A 26,297-nucleotide genomic window follows, 5' to 3' on the forward strand; every position below is an offset into this window, starting at 1 on the left:
TCATCCCTGTCAAGAGGATATTGACCATTACAAAGTGTGCGTGTGTGTGTAAGTTTTCACAGCTAAGGCTGGGGGTGTTAACCGTACGCTGCACCAGAGGCAAGTCTCTCTCTGTAACTTCCTGTCTCATCGACGGCCAACCCTACTAAAAGGAAACCAGACCCACCAGAGTGCATGTTGAGAATCTGACTGATCAGCTGTCACATCGTTGAGATACAATCCTGCCATTGAAGTGAACGATCAGAGCTTGAATGAACCGGGATTAGAAAGTAAGGTTACTTATGTTATTTTTAGTTATTTCAGTGTTGTTATTTTGAAAACCAAGGAATACTAGGGTTTTCTAAACCATTCAACATCAGTTTTTGGGGACAAAAAGGTATTGGCTACTTAAAATGGAACTCTTGCTAAATCATACTGGTGGTTCCGTTAATAAAAAGTTGGTACAGCAAGTGGTAGACAACTTTTAGATAATGCCTCGGACACTTCACTAAATAGAGATTGAATCTTAACAAAAAAATATTGAAAGAATATTGCCTTCTGAAAGTTGATGTCACTAAAAAAATTGTACATTTACAGATGTACATCCTTAATAGGTTTATTTTTTTTTATTTAAAGCAAATATAAATTCGCATGTACAGTATCTTATAATGCGCTAGGAATAGTGTTAGAAAACCATACCAACTTTTTCTCCATTGAACCTTGGCCGCTTTTTCTTTTTTTTTTTTTTTTTTTCTCAAAAACTCTAATCTGTACAACATAGCCATTCATATTTCTTTGTTCTGGTAATAATTCATTAACGAATCCCATCTCGCCACAGAGGATCTTTCTCCATGTCCGCAGTGACTCCCTCCAGTCCCACCAGTCTCACCGCGCCGGCTCTGCTCCAGTTCCAGCTCGGCCTCTTTAGGGAGTTTGTTCGAGTCCCTGCTGGCAACCTGAGCTTTCGCCATGCCAAGAGGCTGGCTGCAGAGATCATAGAGCGCAAGGTAATCAAAGCCTCACACTGGTGACCTCATTTTATGCTGCTGTCCTGAACCATTTTGAGGGTATTGCGCAGTAAATCAGAAAAGTTCATACTGTAAGCAGAAGAGCCTTAAAGGGGCATTTCACCAAATGTACTTATGAAGATGCTGTTGAGTTGCATTATGGGATGTGTAGGATTAAGTGTTTTTGGAGCCTGACCCATACTAGAGACAGAAAGTCAGGATATTTCAGGCTCTGCTGTGTTGATTTTGACAAAAAATGAATCTGCCGTGAGTCCCCCGTAGGAAGTACAAAAATAAATTTGCCCCTTTTAACAAGCCAAAACTGAATGATTTATTTTGAAGTTGGTGTCTGTTTTAATTGGAGCACCAGATGGGTGGCGTTTAGTTTAGGTCAGCCTTTTTCCTATATTGTTATATCTGGCAGGTAGGTAGGTTAAAACAAAAAACTGTATTTAAATAACTTTCACTACTGGTTAAAACTGAAACACTGTTTTACGTGTGCCTAGAATGTTCGAATGCTGGTTCAAATCCCTCACCTGCAGGTACAATCTGGCTGTGAAAAATGTAATGCCAATGATCAGGATGTTCTTAGGCATAGGGCACTCAACCCATAGCTGCTCCAGTGGACCTTTGCAGCAGCTCCAGAGTGAGCAATTACGTGTTAGAAAGCATTGTTAATTACAAAAGAAGTGTGCAGCTAGCACACTGAAAATATGCTCTAACCCTTAACACAGTCCCACTTGGAAAATATTCAGTTGACGTGTTGAGCCTCTGACAACAGTCAAGAGGTCACCTCATGCATGGAGGAGGATTGTGTAGGTTATATGTGAAGTGAGGCGTCTGCGTTTACTGATGCCGAGTTTGAAGGATGTTCTAGTGGTTTTGGCTGTGTGGGTTTTTATGTGACACACAATCAGGAACTTCTGTCTGAAAATGTTACATTGACACCATACAAACATAGCCCCTCCATTTCACTACCTCCTATCATTGAACTTTACTTCTAAGAACTTGGAGAACAATAACATGATTAATATTCTTCTATATAAGAGTCAAATGTAACAGTCCGTCGGTTAGTTGTGCATAGAAACCTTAGTTGAGGTTAAATAAAAATGTTCATGAATTGCAGGTGTTGATCTCAGGTTCAGCTGATCTGGTCTTCATACTGCCTCAGTTTTGACTTTGTGGTCGACACGAGCACACAGCAAACTTTCCGACCACAACCTCTCCCCCTCCTGTCTCTCTCTCACACTCACACACACACACACACACACACACACACACACACACAGATGGTCTGCCTCGCTCTCACCAGTGCTCCCTTCAACTTTGATCTTTTCTCGAGTTTCCAGGTAGCAGGTCAGCAGGGTCTGAAGAATGTGTGTTTCACTTGCACGTTTTAGTGCATTCACTGTACACAAACCTCAGGCTATGAGCGGGACACGTAATGGATATACATTATGTGTCAGCGCTGGCAGAAAAACCTGTATCTCCAATTCTAACATGTAACGTTTTTCGGGTCTCAGAAACAGAAATTCACAATGTACAATTCAATTTTATTATATTACTTGTGTAATGTAATTCCATACAAAAGCGTGTGAATCCTTCAGTAAATGTTAAAACATAAATCACCCTAAATTGGGTGATTTTGTTTTTTAATTGTGCTAGATATTGAAATACCTTTTATGGTAAATATTGAGCTGTAGTTTGCTTTGCATTATATTTCTCTTATTTGTCCAACACTTTATTATATCCAAGTAGAATTAAATGTATAGTATTGTGCATATGTGTATGTATAGCATTGCACATGTGAATGTAGCAAAGGTCTCGATGATTAAAGATGTCCGTTTCCTCACCAGTTTCCTCACCATATTCAGTACTGTAGATTGTATCCTGTTTGATCTCTTATCTACTAAGCACAGAATGATCACCATGAAAGTCTGATCTCTTTTTACTAAGTAAGTAGGTCATGGTTTGTGAAGGTGAAATGTTTTTCTTTTTGTCTTCGGACTTGAGATCATAGTTGGTGGATTTACAAATAATGAAGTATCAAATGAATAATGCCTGCATGGAAAGGTGCTTGTTTCATTGGTATGGGAAGTTTTGCCATTAGAGAAACTGAAAAAGTGATGAAGTACTGAATAGCTATTTCCTGTAATAACATATAGAGATCTGTGAATTAGTATCACCCCAGCTGGTGGTTAAAAAAGCTTTACGTTTAGCTTGTTTCTTGGAGGAAGCCTCAACTGTGTGTGTGTGTGTGTGTGTGTCTGTGTGTCTGTCTGTGTGTGCGTGTGTTCAGGCTCCACAATGCAGCGTGGTGGGCGTCGGCGAGAAGGTTCTGCTGTTCAGACATCAGTCCGCCTCAGAGCAGCTGCTGCATCGCCTGACGGACGTCGACGAGCTGCAGGATGGAGACCTCATCGAGGTCATCATCGCAGGTCAGAGGCCAACAGCTTAGGGCGGGGGGGGGGGAAGCTTCGTCTTTCAGTCATTTATTAGCTGTTTTTTCCATTTTAGTATTCTTGTCTGATTCGCAGAATTTTTGTAAGATTGAAATAAAAAGTACAGTTGCCAGATCTGAATTTATGCTAGCCATCCTTTTGTCACAGCTACTGTCAGTGTTATTTAAGAGAAAATGAAGTCTTATTTTGGAGGGAAGCGCTTCATAAATACTTTAAGAAGACTTCATTTTATAAATCAAAGGCCACGTGCTATAATGCCTCTGATAACATAAATGTGTTCAGTATTTTTTATTGGAATTGCTTTGCTCCCTTGTTACCATTTTACATTTTTTAGACCCACACAGGCTGTCAAGTTATCTGTGAGGTACAGAGACCGTATGTGTCAGTACTACTAAATCCCACCATGAAGCTGAGTTCTCTGCCACAAATACAAATATACTGCAAAAAGAAATTTCATAAATACCACATGAAACACAACACTGTCAAATTCATTTCAAATTAAGGTATTTGAACCTTAGGACTACTTACAGGTAGTCGGTGGCACGTTAAGGCACATTTCACATCTTGCACTGCCAGTAAATGGCAAAAAAAAGTTTTTCCACTGCAGATTAGAAGGTGTACATATTTTTGTCACAATATGAATATATCCCCTACTAACTGACACTAATACATGTTGGATTTTCCTTACAAAAGTGGAATCCACTGAACTGTAGTGGTGTCAAATACTGTCAAAAATTCTTAAATTCAAACTACAACACGCGATATTTCTCTGAAGAGGATCAAATCATCGGCATATTCGGACTGTATACCATCTTCTTTATTTTGCTCTGACTCAGGATCAGCGTCAGTGACTGAGATGAGGACCCGTCCACACACCCTGGTGGTCCAAACGTACCGGACTCCCACTTTCTGCCACCACTGTGGAGAAATGCTGTGGGGCCTCGTTCGACAGGGATTAAAATGCGACGGTAAAGCAGCTGATTCACCTCATCGTGTGCCTCAGTAGTGTCATTATCCAGCTGTTAAGCTTTTTCATAGTGTGAGAAAATGTCGTGTAAAAAGTATATTTGTTGTTTTATTTACCAGCATTTAATATAAAACTATGAACTGCATATTAAGGCTCCAGTCTGTCTGCTCTCCTCTACCTCTCCCTGTCTTCAGGCTGTGGGTTAGACTTCCATAAACGTTGTGCTTTCCAGTTGCCCAATGACTGTAGTCGAGCGCGGCGTCAGGTTAGCACCAGCCTCTCCCTGTTTCCTCCTCGACGACCCCCTACACACTCCCTGTCCAATCAGGCAGGAGGCAGTCTGGAAGAGGTAAGGAAGTCATTGTATTGTAAAAGAAGTATTTTAGATCTTTTCCACAGTTGACTGTTCATTAAAATTGTTACATTTTCTTCTACACCGGGTCTCTGGAACCCGTTTTTTAAGGGTTTACCTGTCTTAAAATGAACCTCCAATCACATATTTACGCATTATTTCCACTAATATACGATGATCTGTACCACTGACGACTCTCATCATCTGTCCTTCACCAGATCAGCATGTCCAAGCCCTCATCCAGGCCTCCGTCCTGGGCAGAGCCCCCGGTCTGGCTGGGAATCGGGTACAGCGACATGAGCAGGGCTCAGGTCCCTCACACCTTCCACATCCACAGCTACACCAAACCCACCGTGTGCCAGTACTGCCACCGGCTGCTCAAAGGGCTCTTTAGACAGGGGCTGCAGTGCTCAGGTGAGAGGGCTGGAGGAGGACTTTCTTCTGGTCGGGTTAGATAGTGTTTGAGTTCCGTTAGTCTATATCCACGACGTTCCACTTCCGGGATTGTTCAGGTGTCACAGGAAATTCTGCCGGATGTCTTTCATTTCGGCAGGATGTCTGTTACCTTCCGCTTTTTTTGCGTTGGCATTCTTAACTCCGGTGGCTTTATGAGGACTATGGTTAACTGCTGACTCTATCTAGAGTTTTCTGTTGCACAAACAAGCGTTAAACGTACACATGTTCCACCAAAACATATTCCTTCCCCTTTTGATGAAAAATACAACAAAATTAGCAACAGCCCATGAAAACGTGATTTTCCCAAGTAAACAAATGAACTGCTGCATCGGCAACATCGGAGAATAATAATATTTATTTGACAAAACAAATAACATCTTATGGTCCTCCTCAGGGGCGGAGTGGGACCAAAAAAATCTAGCGGGAAATTTCGTAGGCCACGGGGGGGGTGAATGAATGAATGAATGGGGGGTGAATGAATGAATGAATGTCCGGATGGTGAATGAATGAACAACGCACAGCACAGCAACACTATCCCTTTTTTTTCCTTTCTCTTTTGGCTTTCCATCATCAGACTCACACACTCTCTGTAAACGTAGACTTCCAAACGTGACAAAGAAAAAAAGAAGTGTTTGATGGCTTTATGTCATAGGCCCGACCAGGGCTGTGCCATTTGGGGAACGGCCGCTCACTGATTCCCTCCACCCCCCTATATTTCTGAAAGTCCTATACATGGTTGTGGCCATTAGTGCTCTCGGCCTGTGTTTGTATAGTATATTGTATTGTAGAGGCATGCTGTGGCACGCCATAAGGGTTGAGCAGAGGCAGCACAGTTTGACCAGCGTGGTCGGGCAGCGGTGTTCCTTGCAATGTTTAACTATTATCAGACCGACCCTCGCGGGCCTCGAAACACTACCGGCCCACCGGGAAAATTCCCGACTCTCCCGATTGCCACTCCGCCTCTTAAGTCTTCCTCAGTGGATGGAGTCTGTCATAGAGATGGCATGTAATTTGAGCAATCTCCCTGAGCTTGGTAGCTGTCTTTTTGCAGCGATGAGTCATGTAATAAATTAAAACGTATGCCTCCACTGTGGCCCTTTTTTTAGATGCTCTGTTCCAGCATCACCTTGGCTTTGATGAGCCATTTGTGGATTTGAAGTTCAGAAACATTTGCTGCGTAAGCAGAGAGCTGTGTATCCCACACACTTGTGTAAACCGATTGGATTAAATCTTTGCTAATTTTCCCTAACTGCCTGGGTGTGTCTCAGAGCTCAGTCTGAAATTAAAACTGAACTTTATATTGCATTAAAAGTCAAATTCTTTCACTCTCATTTTGTATTTTTTACCATATATAAAAGTGGCCCTCCTGATGTGTCTGAGTGTCTCTCTGTGTTTCCTCCTGCCACCTCTCCTCTCTCATCCCTTTCTTCTCAGACTGCAGGTTTAACTGCCATCGGCGCTGTGAGCTGCTGGTCCCCAGAGACTGTCCAGGCGAGAGGAGAGGCATCAACGGTGCAGGTGAGCAGCAGGTTTCCATTGTGTATTCTGGGCTTGTAACTCCTGTGAATCATGGTTCTTTGAAAAAGGCCCCCCCCTGCTCTGCTGTTCCCATAACCCTGTGATGACTCAACGCTGATTCACTCGCCATGTCAAGAAGATTTGACAGACTCATTTTAGAATCCCAAAAACATCCCATCCGTCCAAGCACTGATGAAGATGATGATTCAGTGTTAAGTTTAACATGGTAAACGTTATACCTGCTAAACACCTGCATGTTAGCGTGCTGATTTAAGCAACCTCTGCGCAGCATCACCAAGCCGCTAGCATGGCTGTAAACTAACAAAATCAGTAATCTCCCCCTTTTGTGTCACTTCATAAGTTAATCAGTAAACTTTTTTATGGTTGTTTATGTTTTCTATTTGTATTTCAATTTGCTTGTATTGTGACTTCTTGTGTTGTATTGCATTTTATTGTGAAGCACTTTGTGATTTTTTTTTTTTTTGTGAAAGGTGCTATACAAATTAACTTTTCTTACTTACTTACTAAACTGAAAATGTTTTCCGTGGATGATCATTAGTCACAGCCCTAATATATTTTGCATATGATGTCACTTTCCCAGAATCCACAGCAGTGGGTCACAGCTGCCCACCAGACCCAGAGGACGATGATTCAGAGCTCACCAGTACGACAACACTAGAAACCTCTGACGACGAGATGTCCACCGACGGAGACACCACGACTGACACCAAAGGAGAAGTGCAACCGCGAGAGCCAATGAGGTCAGAGAGTTGTTAATTTATTCTGTCGTCACCATCCCGTTTTAAAAAGGTGACTTTGGTTTCCTGTTGGAACCAGACAATGGCCTGATTATGTCAGCCATTTGACTCCTACACACAAACTGAACCACTCATCTTTTCATCTTTTTCCATCACTGGATTCATCTGCATGACAAACGTGCTTCAACTGCTCCGTCAGAGCAGAGAAAAGTGACTTTAATTCAGTTTTAAATCCCTAAATCAGCCTGTCTCTCTTCTGTTTCATGTGTTGTTGTCTTCCGTCCCTCCATCAGTCCGTGTTTCAGCAGCAACATCCCTCTGATGAGGCTCGTCCAGTCGGTGCATCACTCCAAGAGGAGAGCAGGTGGAGTCCTGAGAGAGGGATGGCTACTGCATCACACCAACACTGACACACTGGTGAGACACACACACACACACACACACACACACACACACACACACACACACACACACACACACACACACACACACACACACACACACACACACTCTCTCTCTCTCTCAGACAGATTATACTTGTTTTTTATTTGCTACAAAAAAGTCAGTGTGCATTTGTTACAAGAGAACACTTGAACGTTTTGTGTGATTGTGACCTGCCAAAAGTACTGCAGATTAAATTAAGCTCTCACCTTTTTTTTATTATTATAAAAAGAACATACACATCTTTGAAAATAATAATTTTTCTAACTTTTTTTAACTCCACTTATTTGTCTTTCTTTGCTTTGTCTTTCCTCTTTGGCACATTTGGGTATTTACATAACTTTTACTAACCAAAACAATTTGTGTGTGTGTGTGTTTTTAGAATATAAGTGCCTTGATTATTTATCTTTGCAGGTTAGAATGTGCATTTTCTTATATTTTATACTCGTAAATATAAATGTTTGCTCTCGGCCAATTAAATGGACCAACCGACAAGACATGAGGTTGGACAGTCTGTTCTAATGCGTCCTTCTAATGGCTTGTTCGGAGCCGTTCAGTTCCTCCATACAGCCCCTAGATTATGAATTGTTTCTGTGGTTTGTGTTTCCAGAGGAAACGTCATTACTGGATCTTGGACTGGAAGAGCATCACTCTGTACCAGAACGAGGGCACCACCAAGTACTACAAGGTACAATTCGTGACACTGGAGTAGTAGACTGTGGTTTTATTTAGTAACACCTGTACTAACACCAGAAGCTGGTCAGAATGTTTGGCATCCATCCATACTGTCTGGTTTGGTTCAACATGTGGTGAATTAGGGATACGGAGATATTACTTCACCATCCATATCAGCTGATACTGATGCATTTTCATAGAAGTTCTTGTATAAATGCAAACAGGTTTAAGCCGTTGTACTTTGGTTTTGTAGTGAATTTGAGTTATTTTAAAGGAGTTCAAAAGAAAAAATGGCAATAAAATCAGTATTAGGTAGTTTGATATTGATTTTTAACACTCATAAGAGAGAATGCACTCTATGATGATGTATTGACCCAACTCTGAACAGTGTAATATGAAAAGTAAAAAGTCAGTGTAAAGGAGCAGCGAGACACACGCGCCCTTACCCAATTCCAAAATTTGTACCTCCTCGACTCCTCGGTCTTCCGGCTTGTGACCCAGAAATCAGTCTCAGCGCGCCATGTTGAAGGACGTCCCAATTCCTAAAATGCACATTGAGGAGCGAGCGTCAAGGAGGCTCCTCCTCCGAGTTAAAATCGAGGATACACTGCGGAAGTCTTTTCACCTGTGGCATGTAAACAAAGAAGCGTGCCAGAGTGAACGGAGGAGAGAGAGAGAACGAAAAGGAGAGAGAGTGAGCGATAATATCCGCGGTTAATCTAACATTGCGTATCAGGCCGGTCAGATCATACAAATCGTCATAAACATTCTGATTAAGAGCGGGTGGGTGAAATAATACACAATCAACGAGGACAATATTACCGTTCTTTAAGATGTGAACAAAGCAGAGCTGTTGTCGGACAGACAGCTTCGTTTGTAAGCTCGTCTGAGAGAAGCTCGAGAAACGGCAATTTAACAGGCTTATTATTTCAGAATCTAAAGCTCTAGTTCTGTTTATAACTACGGTTAGTTTTGCTGCTTAAATGTTCAATATCAGCTGCAGTTACATTTCTGTGCACATGGAAACATTTCTAAGCAGCATCTCTAATCATTAAAGTGGGCTACATCGTTATAGAAAACACTCCTAGGCTACATCAATACAAAACATCATTTTAAAAAGCAACAGAAAAAGCAACCGAGCCTTCAGGGACCGCCAAGGGCCAGTTATACGTCCACGTGGGTCTCTAAATCAGAGAAAATAATTCAGTCAGGTGGGTGGAAGGTGGAGGATTTTGAGCTTACAGGCAGATTTGGATAAAGAGCCGATCCACACATTAATAATAGAGTTGTGTGTGTGTGTGTGTGTGTGTGTGTGTGAGATATAGGCCTAGCTTTTATATTTGTATAGTTCTTTTCATACAAACATTTGCTATAGCCATACTGTGTATGTAGGCTATTATAAATATATGTGTGTGTGTGTGTGTGTGTGTGTGTGTGTGTGTGTGTGTGTGTGTGTGTGTGTGTGTGTGTGTGTGTGTGTGTGTGTGTGTGTGTTAAATACAACAAATAAAAATGTATGACCTCCGTACGTTCTTTTCACATTTTGCCACGTTGTGAATTGAACTCTAGAGTAAATCTAGAAGTTGTCATGAACACTGCTGCTCCTCTCACAGAGAACATGAAATGCGGCGTATGACAAAACAATGGACAGCTGATGCAGTTGTGCTGCACGTCATATTTAATTGCCGTCACTTTTAATGACGGCTCCGAGGCGGAGATGTCTCGTGTCTGTTTAATGCCTGTTGCCTCGACTCCTCTCTCCTCGAGGCTCTTCCTCGACTCCTCGGCTCGGATCTCCTGTTGGAGGGACTAAGACGCCAGGAGAGGAATCGAGGAGAGGAATCAAGGATGCACAAACTGGGAATTGGGAAAGGGCTCGAGTGACCTAAATCCAAACAAATTTAATAACAAAGTTCGTGTTTTAATGACTGACAGTTGTATGAGTTAATTAACAATAACAGTGAATGTAAAGTTTACAGAGACCGGGGTTAAACAGTGTTGAAAGTAACACAGCCCGTTATGTATTTTATTTCTGAACATAAGCTCTCTCCTACAGGAGATCACTCTGTCTGAGGTGCTGCAGGTCCGAGGCCCCGCCCAGCTCTCTGTGCCCTTGTTGCCAGGCAACTGCGCCCACTCCTTGGAGGTGGTCACGGCCTCGCTGGTGTACTGCGTGGTGGCCGGCGAGGACTGGCCGTCCTGGGAGAGCGCCATCCGCCAGGCTCTGATGCCCGTGCAGAGCAACGGAGGACACGGCGAGGAGAACCACGGTGAGCCCGAAGCAACCCGTCTGGATTATTATTATTGGATAGAAATGAGAAAATGCAGCTCTTTAGGCGTGATGAGCCACTTCTCCATTGATCATTTATTGCACAGAACTTATATAATATGGGTGATGGAACATTTGCCTATTAATATGATTTATAATAAGTCAGAGTTCAAACGATCTTGTTTCTGTTCTGATTACAGATCAGGATTTATGCAGAGACAGCGAGGTAAGGATCAACTCCATACTGCTGAATTATGAATTGATCGCAGTGAACTTCTTCTTCATACGTGTGTGTGTGTGTGTGTGTGTGTGTGTGTGTGTGTGTGTGTGTGTGTGTGTGTGTGTGTGTGTGTGTGTGTGTGTGTGTGTGTGTGTGTGTGTGTGTGTGTGTGTGTGTGTGTGTGTGTGTGTGTGTGTTGTCCAGGACATCAGCTCGGTGTATCAGATCTTCACAGACGAGGTGCTGGGCTCGGGACAGTTTGGAGTGGTGTACAAAGGTGAGCTGGTTGCGTAGAGTTCTTACCGTGTAATGGTCAGATGTTAAGCAAAGAATCGGCGAAGAACGTTTTCTTCCTGGGGGTTTGCAGCCGAGGCAAAGATGAAAATGCAAACGCTTTACTTATGGATCCTGTAGGAAAAGATGCGACCGATTCTACTCTGGCTCGACAAGGCCAGAGTCTTTTTGACTCCACCGGTCACTTCTCAAAGTTTCCCCTTTAATTATTGTGTTCGTTGAAAGGCAGACCAGGAAATGAATACTCAGGATTTGTTCAGTTAAACTATAACAATCTTGAGTAAAATGATATTGCAAACAGATATTTCATATGCATATGGATCAGCCGCTCCTTCAAGACTTTCTCTCCCTAGCCACCAACAAAGTCTCTCCGGGTCTGACCCCGGACCTTCCTTTTCCCTATTCTTTTATTCATCTTCAGGTTCCTCCTCCCGCCATTGCGTCTGGGCCGCCAATCGGTTGGATATCACTCAGACTTTCTGTCTCCGAGAAGATAGCGAAATTGCGCGCTAGCCTTGGGATCGCTCTCATTCTCTTCTTCTCTCATGGCCTAAAGATTGTCTGTTCCTTTAAGATATTTCATTAGGTGCATTCTGTTCCAAATGTTTATTAAACAAATCAGGAGCACTTTTGCTCCACTAAATTTGAATCTGTCTTATCTTACACATGCCAGACAGGAGGAGACAGCGAGGCCATCCCAGGCTACAGGACATTCTTATTCTGAACCCAATATATTTCTACAATCCTTAATTTAATTCTTTGGAAAGTTTCCCTGGAATTCTTTTTTTACAATAGGAAAAAAGGAAAAATGTGGAAAAGTTGAGTTATTTCTGTTAGAATTTTAGTCAGCAGTTGATTTCTAGAAGAATGACCTTGAAAGACAAATTTTAAACCCTGAAAACAATAATCCATTGTTAATTTTGTATCTTTTTCATTCATCATATACTGTATGTTTATAATTCAGTCATTATTGTTTACTTCTCTTTAGACAAACTTGATGTTTTTGGACTTGGATTCTGACCCAAAGGAGGCACTTCATTTGAATTTTAATCAATTAGAAGTGTGCTAATTGAACACGGTCTCTAATAATGCTAATTACAGTGTTCTTTGTAAGAAAACCTTCCAGGAAATTAATATGAAATTAGGGAGCTTCAAATCCTTACCAACCATCTGTAAACTTACAATTCTGACTGACTAAAACTGAATGAATGCAGAACTAAACTAGTTTAAAACTAATAATAATAATAATAATAATATAGGTGACTTATTTCTCATTCCTCAGGTACTCACAGGAAGTCGGGTCGGCCAGTCGCCATCAAAGTCATCGACAAGACACGCTTCCCCACCAAACAAGAGAGACAGCTGAGGAACGAAGTGGCCATCTTGCAGGTACTGATACGCGTTCTCTTATCTGCATGTTTTAGCTCTGTACTCATCCTACGATTCTTTTCTGTAACATCTACTTTGTGTGTTTGTGCGTTGGCCAGAATCTGTCCCATCTCGGTGTGGTTCTGTTGGAGGGGATGTTTGAGACAGTGGAGTACGTCTTTGTCGTTATGGAGAAGCTCCATGGAGACATGCTGGAGATAATTCTGTCCAGTGAGAGAGGCCGACTCCCTGAACGCATCACCCGCTTCCTGGTCACGCAGGTAAGATCACTTTCCCATCATTAAATGCTCCGCAGGTCTTAATATTCTGTAAATTCTATGTAATCTTTTATGACAGAGGTTCCCAACCTAGAGGCCGGGACCCCACAAGGGGTCAAAAGATAAATCTGGGGGGGTCATGAGATAGTTAATAAAAAAACATGTGTCCTGATGTTTATTTTCTGACTTTTCATAAATGTTTGTGTGAATAACTGTAGATATTTGATTTTTTTCTTTTTCTAAAAAGTTTATCTTCACCACTGGGTAGTGTGGACCAGTAACCGCAGAGTTATAGCCAGATTTTGATTCTCTTTTGTCCCAGTTTAAGCCCTTTGCGTTTTGAGTCATATTTGTATATTTTTATAGATTTTATCCAAAAATCGAGTTTTTAGTCAAAAAACAAATCTAGAACTTGTAGACCACAAAAGTAATTTTAGTCTGACTCTTTTATGCCATCCCTCAGCCTGGAGGCTCCAGCATCCATTAAAATGGGAATATTTGTGCGTGACCTACTGCATAAATGAAGCTAAAATATTATGTATATTATACGATGACTCATAGTCATAGTGTTGTTGTCCTTCTCTGTGTGTGTGTGTTGCAGATCCTTGAGGCTCTGCGGTATCTGCACTTCAAACATATCGCTCACTGTGACCTTAAACCTGAGAACGTACTGCTGGCCTCTGCAGACCCGTTCCCTCAGGTGGGATTATAGGATGGTTTTACACCGCGTGTTTTAAAGCACCGAGGGGAGTTGTTTTTAATAACACGTGACGTCGACTCTGTGTTGAAGGTGAAGCTGTGCGACTTTGGCTTCGCCCGCATCATCGGCGAGAAGTCGTTCCGTCGCTCCGTCGTGGGCACACCGGCCTACTTGGCGCCCGAGGTGATCAGCAGCAGCGGCTACAACCGCTCTCTGGACATGTGGTCCGTGGGCGTCATCATGTACGTCAGCCTGAGCGGCACGTTCCCCTTCAACGAGGACGAGGACATCAGGCAGCAGATCACCAACGCCGCCTTCATGTACCCACGACAACCATGGGCCTCCATCTCACTGGAGGGTAGGTGTTATTTCTGTTTTGTTATGAAAACTTCTCCTGTTGCTGCTTTTAAGGACACCGATGTGAGACTCTATCGTTGATTATCAAATGGCCATTTATTAAATGCAAGAAATAGTCGATTCACATCATTCTTTTCCCAGGATTTGATTTTTTTTTTCTAGCTTTGACTTTCTGACCACACAGCTCATGAATTCAGTTCAAATGTAAGTGTCCTTGAATGCATCATCGAGGAGAGTTAAAGATGTTACCTGCTGGCAACAGCATTACCATGATAATGCAAATTTAAGTCAAATAATTGCTAAATGTCCACTGTTATAAATCACTGTACTTATCTCAAGTAAGTTCATGAATTATTGTAAATAAACACTTTCTGATTTATGGAAACATTGGAGAGCACCGGGAATCTTTTTCAGCAATATCTCTGCTTTTGACAGTATTTTTTTTTTTAACCCTTTTAACATTCATCTTGCTTTAATTTTAAGTGTATCTAAGGTTAAATATTATCTTATTGTACTCCACCGGACAGAATCACACACATATTTTCTCCTGTTGGCCACTGGGTGACTCCAGTTGACAACTTTTAAGACAATCTGAGTGAATCCTGTCCGTCTCCTTTGTCTCCAGCTGTGAGTCTCATCAACAACCTGCTGCAGGTGTCGGTCAGACGCAGGTTCAGTGTGGGCAAAACTCTGGGACACCCCTGGCTGCAGGTGAGATAGATTACACTCCTTTATAGTCGGATATAAAATATGAGCAATGATGAGAAAAATACCTTGTTTATTCAAATACTAATTGGAATATTGTGTTTTGTAGTTTATAGAAATAAAGACAAATGTGTAGAATATATACCATCTAATGCTTCTTAGATTTTATGTAATTTTCGCTAACCATGACATTATCTTTCTTATTTTGTGGTTGTTTAAACTATTTGAATAGGTCATTACAGAAGAAAACACATGAAATGTTCATTATGTATTAATATTGGTTAATTTCAATGAACAGCACTGTGTTTAGAGATTTTTGTGGTTGTTTAAACTATTTGAATAGGTCATTACAGAAGAAAACACATGAAATGTTCATTATGTATTAATATTGGTTAATTTCAATGAACAGCACTGTGTTTAGAGATTTTTCTATGTGACACCATAAGGAGACGTAATCACAAAAACTAAGGCATATGTCATTATTAGGGAGAAAGAAAGAAAATTGTGAACCAACATGGTTGGTTGGTTCAAATTGAAAGATCATTTCCACCACGTCCACTCCTGGTCCTTGTGCAGGACTTCCAGCTGTGGTGTGACCTCAGGGAGTTTGAGCAGAGGATGGGCTGCAGGTATTTGACGCACCGCGGCGACGAGGAGCGCTGGTTACGCTACGCCCAGGAGAGAGGCCTGGACTTCCCCCCCCACCTCCACTGGGACTCTGACGACGACTCAGATATGTGAGCCCGGCACAGAGGTTAAAGGTCAGTGTGTACAGGTTAAAAAAAAAAATAGCCTGAATTTGGCAATCAGCAGTGAACCAAATATAGTTATCTTTGCATTTATTTGTCTGCTATTATACATGGTTTTCTGTGGTCAACACATGTTTGTATTAAGGTGTTTTGTAGCACAATTAGTCCTACTTGTGTCTAGTATTAAGAAAAAAATAACACAAATGCTGTTTAGTAATATAATTTTCCTTTTTTATTCCAAGTTGAGGTTTTTAAAATTGAACTGTTAAAGTGAGTTTTCGTAGCATTAGTGATGGACAGAATGAGTTGAGGGGGAGAATGGAGCACAGATGAAATTAAAATATGCATGCGGAGGAGTAGACTCGCACTGATTATCATGGCCGACCTGTCAATGGGACCAAAACCCTATTTGCTTCATCACTGACATAGGCCTGCTATGGTCCCACATACAGTACTGATTCTTCTTTTTGTCCACAACTTTCCTAATGCCCTGTTGTCTCTCACTGCTCAACACCTCTCTGTCTGTCCCTCCTCCATGATGTAAAAAAAGAAAAAAAAAAAAAATCAGGATTAGATGGGATTTTAAATTTAGCTGAAATACTTTTCTGGAGCGAGGTGTGTGGGATCGGTCTTTCTGTCTTCGTTCTTAAGTCCCCATCCAGCCGTGGCCCTATATTTAACCACAGTGCTTTGCTTTGAGTTGCTCTCTGCATCTTATTATTCAGTGCTTCCATTTTCCCTCGGTTTTTTCCTGAGCTTAAGGCCTTAAGAACTTCAGGTTAAATTTTTAGCTTTGCTAACATTCAGCTTTCACAGTGCTGTGGTGAGTATTTTCAGTATTAGACTGGCTTTGTAACATCGTAGCACCTGACCTGCTTTTTCCTCTGCTGACTGAAATGTTAACAGGCTCCTAATGATTGTGTATGATTAAGGAAGAGTCAGAGACTCACAAAGACAGCATTTCTAAACTTCAACATAGCATGCATCTGCACAAATACACAACCAACCAAGCCAACTGACCAGCTTTTTTTTAAATCACGTTCTCTTCTTTAATTACCCTTCTACAAAAAAATATGTCATCTGAGAGAGTGGGGAGAGCAGGAGGCTTTGCTCAAAATAAGTCTTCTCTAACCGACACTCACCCTCATAACTTACTTCTGTTTAACGTCCCCTAAAGGCAGGTATGGTGTATATATGTATGCTGCTTACATAAGTTGACTACAATACCTGGCCCATTCCTGTTTTTAAAGACACTGACCAGTCCAAACACAGCTTCTAAACTTTGAGCAAAGCCTTCTAATCTCACCCTCTCTGGGCAGTGTTTTTGGGGCAAGGAGGGAGGGATGGAGAGAAGGGGAAGAAAGTTAGGATTTGAAAGAGGAAAAAATGATAAGGACAGTGGAAGGGGTTTAAATCGCTCTCTCCACATAGGAGAAATAGGACGAGGTGAAGAGACGCGGCTTTGTTTATAAGTCGCTCTCCCCGTAGAGGGCGCTGGAGAAGGAGATGTAGTCCAGGGCGCCGGAGGGGCCATCGGCTCCGATGTACCTGGTCATGCGGCTGATGCAGTACTCGGCCTGCTCAGGTGGCAGCTCTCTGCGCAGCTCATCCATTGTGATGTAATTCTGGAGGAGAGAGAGAGAGAGGCAGGCGGAGGAAGATTTGTAATGTCCCGTAGCACAAACACCAGTGACTAAATTAATACTTTGCCGGGAGCTGATTTTGAGACTAAACTTCTACCTGCATTTCCACACAAATAAATAAAATTGAACTGCTAACAGAGCGTTTCATTCTGTAGCCAAAACAGCATTTGAAAAATCATTTTTATTAAAGAATTGAAGCTCTTATCTTTGTAGTTTTGGCCATAATTAGCAGTGTAACACTTTACGATCTGGGAACAGTGACAATCAGGATGGTTAGCCAGCTTAACTAGGGTAGATCACCATGGTAACCTGGTGCTGCACAGCTAATTTGCTTTCCATTTCAAAACAGAGCTTTTAACACACGAATGGATGGTTTACACAAAATTTAGTGAAGAAGAGATTTTCATTTATTATTTTATTATTTAGCCTCTCTGCTGTGCTTTCCCTGTTTGAGGTCTTCTACATGTAAAGAAGACTATTAGAAACCAGGTTTGTCTAACCCCCTTAGCCTGATTACAGAAAACAGAAAAGCTTTCTCATTTACATGTTTAAGAAATCCGGTTACTGCAGAAAGTTGACTGTAACCCGGCTTGTTTAACCCTCTGAGGACAAAAGATGCGTCCAAACAATTTTTGTCAAAACTCGTACTCCAAAAGCAATATTTACTATTTTAATCATACAGTGAGGAAAATAAGTATTTGAACACCCTGCTATTTTGCAAGTTCTCCCACTTGGAAATCATGTAGGGGTCTGAAATTGTCATCGTAGGTGCATGTCCACTGTGAGAGACAATCTAAAAAAAAAAAAATCCAGAAATCACAATATATGATTTTTTTAACTATTTATTTGTATGATACAGCTGCAAATAAGTATTTGAACACCTGTCTATCAGCTAGAATTCTGACCCTCAAAGACCTGTTAGTCTGCCTTTAAAATGTCCACCTCCACTCCATTTATTATCCTAAATTAGAAGCACCTGTTTGAGGTCGTTAGCTGCATAAAGACACCTGTCCACCCCATACAATCAGTAAGAATCCAACTACTAACATGGCCAAGACCAAAGAGCTGTCCAAAGACACTAGAGACAAAATTGTACACCTCCACAAGGCTGGAAATTGCCAAGCAGCTTGGTGAAAAAAAGTCCACTGTTGGAGCAATCATTAGAAAAGGGAAGAAGCTAAACATGACCTCGTGGGGTCTCAGTGATCCTAAGAAAGGTGAGAAATCAGCCCAGAACTACACGGGAGGAGCTGGTCAATGACCTGAAAAGAGCTGGGACCACCGTTTCCAAGGTTACTGTTGGTAATACACTAAGACGTCATGGTTTGAAATCATGCCTGGCACAGAAGGTTCCTCTGCTTAAACCAGCACATGTCAAGGCCCGTCTTAAGTTTGCCAATGACCATTTGGATGATCCAGAGGAGTCATGGGAGAAAGTCATGTGGTCAGAGGAGACCAAAATAGAACTTTTTGGTCATAATTCCACTAACCGTGTTTGGAGGAAGAAGAATGATGAGTACCATCCCAAGAACACCATACCTACTGTGAATCATGGGGGTGGTAGCATCATGCTTTGGGGGTGTTTTTCTGCACATGGGACAGGGCGACTGCACTGTATTAAGGAGAGGATGACCGGGGCCATGTATTGCGAGATTTTGGGGAACAACCTTCTTCCCTCAGTTAGAGCATTGAAGATGGGTCGAGGCTGGGTCTTCCAACATGACAATGACCCGAAGCACACAGCCAGGATAACCAAGGAGTGGTTCTGTAAGAAGCATATCAAGGTTCTGGCGTGGCCTAGCCAGTCTCCAGACCTAAACCCTATAGAGAATCTTTGGAGGGAGCTCAAACTCTGTGTTTCTCAGCGACAGCCCAGAAACCTGACTGATCTAGAGAAGATCTGTGAGTGGGCCAAAATCCCTCCTGCAATGTGTGCAAACCTGGTGAAAAACTACAGGAAACATTTGACCTCTGTACTTGCAAACAAAGGCTACTGTACCAAATATTAACATTGATTTTTTCAGGTGTTCAAATACTTATTTGCAGCTGTATCATACAAATAAATAGTTAAATAAATCATACATTGTGATTTTTTTTTTTAGATTATGTCTCTCACAGTGGACATGCACCTACGATGACATTTTCAGACCCCTCCATGATTTCTAAGTGGGAGAACTTGCAAAATAGCAGGGTGTTCAAATACTTATTTTCCTCACTGTATATAACCTAAGACTTTGGAAAAGTAATTTCAAGCACCGAAACAATTCATACATCATAAGGTATAGGAGGAATTTACAAAAAAGCCAACTTCAACTTTTCAGCTTAGTGCCAAATTATCTCTTTACACATTGCTCTAGAAAAAAAAAATTATATACAGAAAGCTGAGTTTGTTCTGAACATTTTGATATGAAACACATGGTGATCAGTTTTACGCAAATACCCTAAAAAGGTAAATTTAAGAAGATGTGTGAAAATGCCCTTAGACCTCAGAGGGTTAAAACTTGTCAGATTGCCCAGTTGGACTTAGCTGTAGCAACGTCACATGTTCCCAGATGTTAGCGATTACTTGGGTAGATAAAAGATTTTAACAGATAAAAAATGACCGTCCATTGTCAAATTCGACCTCTAAACGTGATGAGCACGTGTCAAACTGTAACCACTGTTGATGTTAGTGGTAAATGTTGGGTCTATATTTTAGGTGTAAAACTAACCGTATGCTGCATTTGTCTGCTTACCTTGTCTGAAGCCAGAATCTTGAAGGAGGCCATGACCTGTTCTGCGGTGTCGGTCTCGGCGGTCTCGCGGGTCATGAAGTCGATGAAGGCCTGGAAGGTCACCACGCCCGTGTTGTTGGGGTCCACCAGGGTCATGATGCGAGCAAACTCAACCTCACCCTGTCACAGAGAAAAGGATTGGATCAGTCAGTACAGAATATACCTAACATTTTGATCTCTTGCTACTTTTACATTTAATCCAATATTTGTACACCGGTAGAGAACACAGATTTTTTTATTTCTTAAACAAAATCAATTTTAACAAGAGTCATTTGTCCTGAAAAATTATTTTTAAGTATTGTTGCACTAACCAGATCGTAGCCCATGGAGATGAGGCAGGCGCGGAAGTCGTCTGGGTCCATCATGCCGTTTCTCTTCTGCAAAAGGAAAAACAATTGTGTTCAGAATTATTGGAACAAACCAACCATAGTAATAATGCCCGTGCTTGAATATCTAGCATTAAAGGTTCAGTAGATAACTTTTATAAAAAATGTTTGTCATATTTGCTGCCACTATATCTTGGCAGAGTCTCATTGAAGATCCTCTGCCTCACCCTTGTACTCCTAATGGCGTTTGCAAGGTTCCACGGCGCCCGTACGAAAACATCCAATCAGAGCCAAGAAGTTCTCTAGTACACGGTCAATTAGAGCTTGAACTGTGCTGATTAAGCATGAATCAAGATTCTGTTACTGCATTGCCTATTTCTCGCCTCAAATGTTTTCAGAAACATATTTTAGTGTACGGTTTAGCTGTAAAATGAAAAGGTTTGTGACCCAGCCGCCATGTTGAAAACAGTCGAGCCAAAACCAAGCACTTGACGGCAGCAGCAAACTTAGTTTTACAGCTAAACCGTACACTAAAATATGTTTCTGGAAACATTTGAGGCGCGAAATAGGCAAATGCAGTAACAGAATCTTGATTCATGTTTGCAAGTTTGACCGCAGCTCACGAGCAGTCATTGGCACTGCGTTAGAGATTCCTTGGTTCTGATTGGTTGTGTTCCTTATGCCATTAGGAGCACCAGAAAGAGGAATGTGATTTCTTTCACAGATACTGTCAGGATATAGTGACAGGTGGAGCAAATCTTGTGATCTTAAATGTTTGTTTTTTTGAATATTGAAACTTTTACGTTAAACTATGTAATATATTTCAAACAGATGTTTAAAAAACTAAAAATTTTAAATATAAGATCTAACCTCTAGTCTGTGTTGTTTATTATGCATGCTTCTGTATCTCATTACTGAATAAGCCCAATTTACACCAAGATCCAGGCCACACACAGTTAGAAATTCCTTTAGGATGTCGTGAACGCCTCACCCTGTCGAAGTGGTTGAAGGAGGCTCTGAACTCGTTGAGCTGTTCCTGGCTGATGCCCTTGGCGTCGCGGGTCAGGATCTGGTTCTCCACCTCGTTGATGGTTCTGGCGATGGTGGTGAGCAGCTGCTCCCAGCCCACACGCACATGCTGCAGTGGTGGAAGAACAGAGTAGAGAAAACACACTTAAGCAGAGAACCAAAGAGGTGGGAGGTGAGCCTATGGTCATGGCTGCGGTTACGTCGACTGTACCTCCATGGTGTAGTTGGTGTGCTTGTTGTCGAAGATGAGGGACTCCTGGCTGAGCTGGTGGTCTCCCTCCAGCTTGTCCATGTTGGATTTGTAGTTGATGATGTTGTGCTCGTACTGCTTCAGGCTGTTCATTTGTTCCTCCAGGGAGCCGGCGATGTCCACAGACACGTGGCTGATCTCCTGCAGGTGTAAACAGGGAGAGGAATAAGAATGTTTGAATGTCAAGTCCCGAGACTGAGGCTGTGAATATTTGTTAGCAGCACATGTATGCATGCACAATGTATATGTACATGCAGTCCTCTTGCTCTTATGTTTGTGTACTGTTCATTCATTTCTCAATTATTAAAGTAGCAATCATGACTTATGTCTACAAAGTAAATCATATCTAAATAATTATACATTTATTGGCAACTACAGAAATTATTTACACCTTACGCCAGTTGAACTGCAGTTTCCTTTTCTACCTCTGACAGCCTGTAGTGTTTCAGTAACACTGTACCTCCATCTTGGTTTGAATCCAGGGTCCGATGATGTTGGCCTGGGCGGCAAACTGGCGCCTCAGTCTTTCATTGGCCTGCTGTCTGGCCACCTCCTCCTGGAGCATTTGGTCTCTGAGGGGAACGAGGTGCTTCACCTGCAGGTGGATAAATTAAATGTCACAAGAGCTACTTCTGAACAGCAAGAGAAATGTGACCAATATATTTAGATGTGAATGACAGCTCCTTCATGCTTAAAACATGTAACCAAGTTACCAAAAGATGAGCCGTTGTATTTCATTTCAAACAGCATAGTACTGCTTGCCTTCCTGCTGCATCTTTACATACAGATTCAAACCTATTTACAGCTCTAGATATTTTTGGCCACAATTTACAGTCAACAGCTGCTCCAGTCCAGCTTGTTTAGTGATTAACCAACTAGTTATTTCATAATTCCCACAGGAACAAAATCTATTTTTTCAGGACAGATGGTCAGATGTGTGTCACACTGTGACTGCACTGACAGATTGTGTTCTGCAGTTATTTTTGATTTACACAGAGCTTGCAGCCTGCAGTATTCAATGTCACTCTAACCTAAATGTACTGTACTATTCCTGACTTGTCACTATGTATGCACTGTACGTATTATTAGCCAGATGACCAAATGCAGCGCACAGTGTTAGTTAGGTCGACATTTCCTGTTAACATGACGTCAATTTGCACAAACCAGAAATACAATTACCTATAATAATAATACATTTTCATTATTTCTAATGCTCCTCCAAACCCACATGGTGATTCTTGGTTGTGTTTTACTCACAGTGTCCCACTTAGTGCTGATGTCCTGGGGGGAGAGGTTGGTGTAAGGGTTGATTCCAGAAAGCTTGATGCCGTAGGTCTGGGCGATCTTCAGGATCTCGTTGTGGATGCCCATGGTGGCCATGCGCTCCTTGTCGGCCTCGGGCAGAGTGGCCTTGAACTGGTCGTGAGCGGTGATCAGACTCTAAAGGAAGATTAGATCAATGTTACACTTGACTTGTAAATGAAGGTCTCAAATTATGTCAGGAGTTACTCCTACTACTTCTGCATACTTTCAGCTACAAAAAACATTCAAATATCAAAATGTTCAGCTTTTTAATAACATTTGTGCTTGTATTCAACTGTTCTCCACCATTTATACTTTTTAAAATATTAAGCTTTTTTTATTTTTTACATTGAAAGTCAATGTAGCAATCTTTAAATCCCTCTTCATACTATACTATGACTTTATCACTTTTTTCAACATATTATACAATCACTTTTTCGACATACTATACTATGAATATTTTTGGCATACTATAACCTTTTTTCACTTTTTTCAATATACTATAACTTATCACGACATACAACCTATTTTGACATACTATACTATGGCTGTTTTCGACATACTATCCTGTGACTGTTTCCAACATTCTCTATAAGTTCGATTCCCAGTATTTTTTTATTTAATATACTATACCATGACTTTTTCGACATACTGTACTATAACTTTTTTTGATATACTATACAATGACTTGTTTATCACTTTTTTCAACAAACTATACTATGACTTTTTAATGGCTTTTTTCAACATACTATATTATTACTTTTTTTAATCACTTTTTGACATACAATGACTTTATCACTTTTTGACATACTATACTATGACTTTTTCATGAATTTTTCCCACAAACTATACTATTACTTTTTTGGATATACTATTTGACTTTTTTCAACATACATATACTATGACTTTTCGACATACCTATACTATGACTTTTCTTTTAAAAAAAAAACTTCAAATATTACATTATATACACTTTTGTTTAATACATTATTGGTATTATTCAATAAAATGTATACTAATTAAAACCATTCCCACTTTTCCAACTATTCACCTTCTTACGCAATTATGCCAACAATCCAGTTTAGCTTTGGCAATTTCACTTTTTTCAGCATTCACAAGGAAATGCATTTTCTAGTTTTGCATAAGACTTGACTCATGGGGGTTTGGCACAGCAAATAGTATCTGCCTGGGGGAAATACTGATAAATATAATCCTGTTATTCTTTCCTTTTACTGACTCTTAGAGCTTCCTGTTAGTGCAGACATTTAGGTTTAAGTAGAGAACTGCGTTTCCTTAATTTATATTTTGTTGCTGTCCAGGACACAGTTCTGATGTATTCAAGTAAACTATTAATCTGAGAAAAATTGGATACTTTTCTATGGATGTTATGATGCATATAAGTGTACTTCACCAACAGAATGACTGCATTTGGAACTCTTAGAGCAAAAATAATCCAACCTAACAAACAAGCGTATAAAAGGTAAATGGCGGGATAAAATCTTCTGTGTTTTGAAGTGGATCATGATGACAAACGCGCACATATACGGACACAATATAAAAAATATACAGTGGCTGTACCTGGATCTCCTCAATGCTGTGGACAATGAACATGTCCTGCAGGTCCTCCATGGCTCCGTCCATCCAGTTGTTGAAGGGCGCCGCCCTCTTGGCAAACTCCAGGTACAGCTGGTCAATAGTCTCCCACAGCTTCTCCACACGCTACAGACACACACAAAGTTAAGACTCACAAAACTACAAGGTGTGGACAGAAGCACTGACTTGTTAAGAAAATGAGGAGATGAAACTAAATAACTTATTTATTCATATTTAGTTTTTATATTAAGAACCCATTGACTACCATAATGTTTCTCGTTTCGTTAGTGTTTCAGGGTGTACCTCCAGTGAGTCCCTCCTCTTCTGGGTGAGGGTGCCCAAATTGTCCCACTGGTCACAGATGCCCTGGCAGTGGGCGTTGACTGTAGCTGCATCATGGTAGTCCAGCTCACTGGAGGAGAGGACAGAGTGAAACACAGCAGCATTAATCATCTATAACCAGAAAAAATTAAATGTCACATAGACTGACAAATCTGTTAATTTTTCATCTAATGTATAATAGTTCCTTTGCAAAATGTGTTGAAATTGTATGTTCCATCAGCATGAATGTTCAGATAACTTATTATTCTCCAAACTTTGACCTGCTGTGAGATAACTTTAAAAACATCAGGACAGATTTAAAAAGAAAAAAGATGTAGAAGTTCAGGAAATTTACTGCTGTTTTATGAAAAAAAATACCGTCACATTTTACAAAGATGCAGAATATGCCACCTTTAAAGGCCCTCTGAAAAACTCTTCCCCACACATTTTCCCCAAAACATATGGAAGCATACTAATGTCTCCTATTCTGCATATGAGGGGTCATCTGAGAACTTTGAGTTTATAATATCTGCTTTAGAAGTCATGAATGAGGAAATTATGTGTGGCACGCAAATCATATTCAGCATTATGGTGCTGAACACTGTATATAGCATCAAAGAGATCATATCAAAACTATCTGGGGAAAAAGCCCAGAGGAGTGGAGAGGAATAAGGAAATAGAGAGATCACAGGTTTCTGCTCTTCTATGAACTATCCTTTCATCTTTTTATCTTTATATCTCATTAACATGCTTTTCCCCCTCATTTCCACTTTTGTTCTTCACTGTAGTCACATCCTTGTCTGTTCTCAACATATCTCTCCTATCACGACAATTAAGAGTCCTGAAACACTTCAGTCGCTCACCTTCTCCTCTCCCCGCTACAGTTTCCTGCCCTCAATCCAACATCATCTCTCCTCTTATTCCACATTCCCTCCCCATCATCTCCTTATCACCGTTCCTTTCAGTTTCTCTCCATGTCCTTAAAATTAGAAAGCCCCCCAACATACCTCTATTTCACCCAAATTAAACCCTAAAAACACTGAACTTCATGAACAAAAATTGCATGTCTCCATTGCCTTCCAATTTTCCCAGCACATTTATTCTTTTTCACCCTTTCTTCCCAGCCTCCCTCTCTCTCGCTTGTCTCGCTTCTTACTTCAGCTCCTGGGCGATGGCAGCGATCTGCTCCACTCTGTCCTGGTGAGCAGCGAGGTCGCTCTCGAACGCCTCGTGCTTCCTCATCAGGGCTCTGATCTCCATCAAAGAGGCCGACTCGTAGTCTTTCTGGGACAGAAGTTCCTCCTTACCTGAAACACAGTTAATTCATCTGCATATTACTACATGATCTTCACAGACTACAAGCTTTTTGTTTATACAGCTCTCACTTTAGTTCATTCTCTGATCTTTTGTCTTCACTCCACTGCAGTTAGCATTGTTATTATACCAATAAATTATGTAGTTTTTATAGTCCGCATGTGATTGAGGGCCACACAGGAAAAGTGCA

General features: G+C 41.1%; 2 protein-coding genes across 3 annotated transcripts in view; one reads left to right on the forward strand and one right to left on the reverse strand.

Moving 5' to 3' along the window:
- The first annotated feature begins 67 nt into the window (after window positions 1–67).
- On the forward strand, window positions 68–15,572 carry prkd4 (protein kinase D4). 2 transcript variants are annotated; one of them, XM_028563827.1, is made up of 19 exons: window positions 68–269; window positions 818–986; window positions 3,286–3,424; window positions 4,285–4,416; window positions 4,610–4,764; window positions 4,986–5,181; window positions 6,658–6,741; window positions 7,343–7,502; window positions 7,793–7,916; window positions 8,551–8,628; window positions 10,672–10,885; window positions 11,085–11,110; window positions 11,309–11,381; window positions 12,681–12,787; window positions 12,886–13,047; window positions 13,646–13,744; window positions 13,835–14,102; window positions 14,727–14,812; window positions 15,293–15,572. In XM_028563827.1, the coding sequence occupies exons 2-19, from the start codon at window positions 831–833 to the stop codon at window positions 15,545–15,547; spliced, it is 2,514 nt and encodes an 837-aa protein (XP_028419628.1). In that variant the 5' UTR covers window positions 68–269; window positions 818–830; the 3' UTR covers window positions 15,548–15,572. The 2 variants fall into 2 exon arrangements, with proteins under 2 accessions (XP_028419628.1, XP_028419629.1); XM_028563828.1 differs by having other exon boundaries at window positions 15,383–15,572.
- Window positions 15,573–15,764: 192 nt separating this feature from the next.
- actn3b (actinin alpha 3b) overlaps window positions 15,765–26,297 on the reverse strand; it is a 39,661-nt gene continuing 29,128 nt past the window's right edge. The window contains exons 12-21 of the mRNA XM_028563826.1: window positions 25,950–26,100; window positions 24,776–24,884; window positions 24,458–24,598; window positions 22,835–23,017; window positions 22,038–22,172; window positions 21,539–21,718; window positions 21,290–21,436; window positions 20,284–20,349; window positions 19,934–20,092; window positions 15,765–17,180 (exon numbers count right to left, since the gene is read on the reverse strand). Of these exons, the coding sequence (XP_028419627.1) occupies window positions 17,022–17,180; window positions 19,934–20,092; window positions 20,284–20,349; window positions 21,290–21,436; window positions 21,539–21,718; window positions 22,038–22,172; window positions 22,835–23,017; window positions 24,458–24,598; window positions 24,776–24,884; window positions 25,950–26,100 (1,430 nt within the window). The 3' untranslated portion in view covers window positions 15,765–17,021. The remainder of the gene's footprint in view (window positions 17,181–19,933; window positions 20,093–20,283; window positions 20,350–21,289; window positions 21,437–21,538; window positions 21,719–22,037; window positions 22,173–22,834; window positions 23,018–24,457; window positions 24,599–24,775; window positions 24,885–25,949; window positions 26,101–26,297) is intronic.

This window comes from Perca flavescens, chromosome 19 (genome assembly GCF_004354835.1).
Source record: "Perca flavescens isolate YP-PL-M2 chromosome 19, PFLA_1.0, whole genome shotgun sequence".
Taxonomy (NCBI): domain Eukaryota; kingdom Metazoa; phylum Chordata; class Actinopteri; order Perciformes; family Percidae; genus Perca; species Perca flavescens.

Excerpts from the sequence above, each read along its gene's own strand:
- prkd4 (XM_028563827.1), top strand. The coding sequence starts at position 831 with ATGTCCGCAGTGACTCCCTCCAGTCCCACCAGTCTCACCGCGCCGGCT. Across the intron at positions 7,503-7,792 it reads CAACCGCGAGAGCCAATGAG|TCCGTGTTTCAGCAGCAACA; the intron begins GTCAGAGAGTTG and ends TCCCTCCATCAG. Across the intron at positions 7,917-8,550 it reads ACACCAACACTGACACACTG|AGGAAACGTCATTACTGGAT; the intron begins GTGAGACACACA and ends TTGTGTTTCCAG.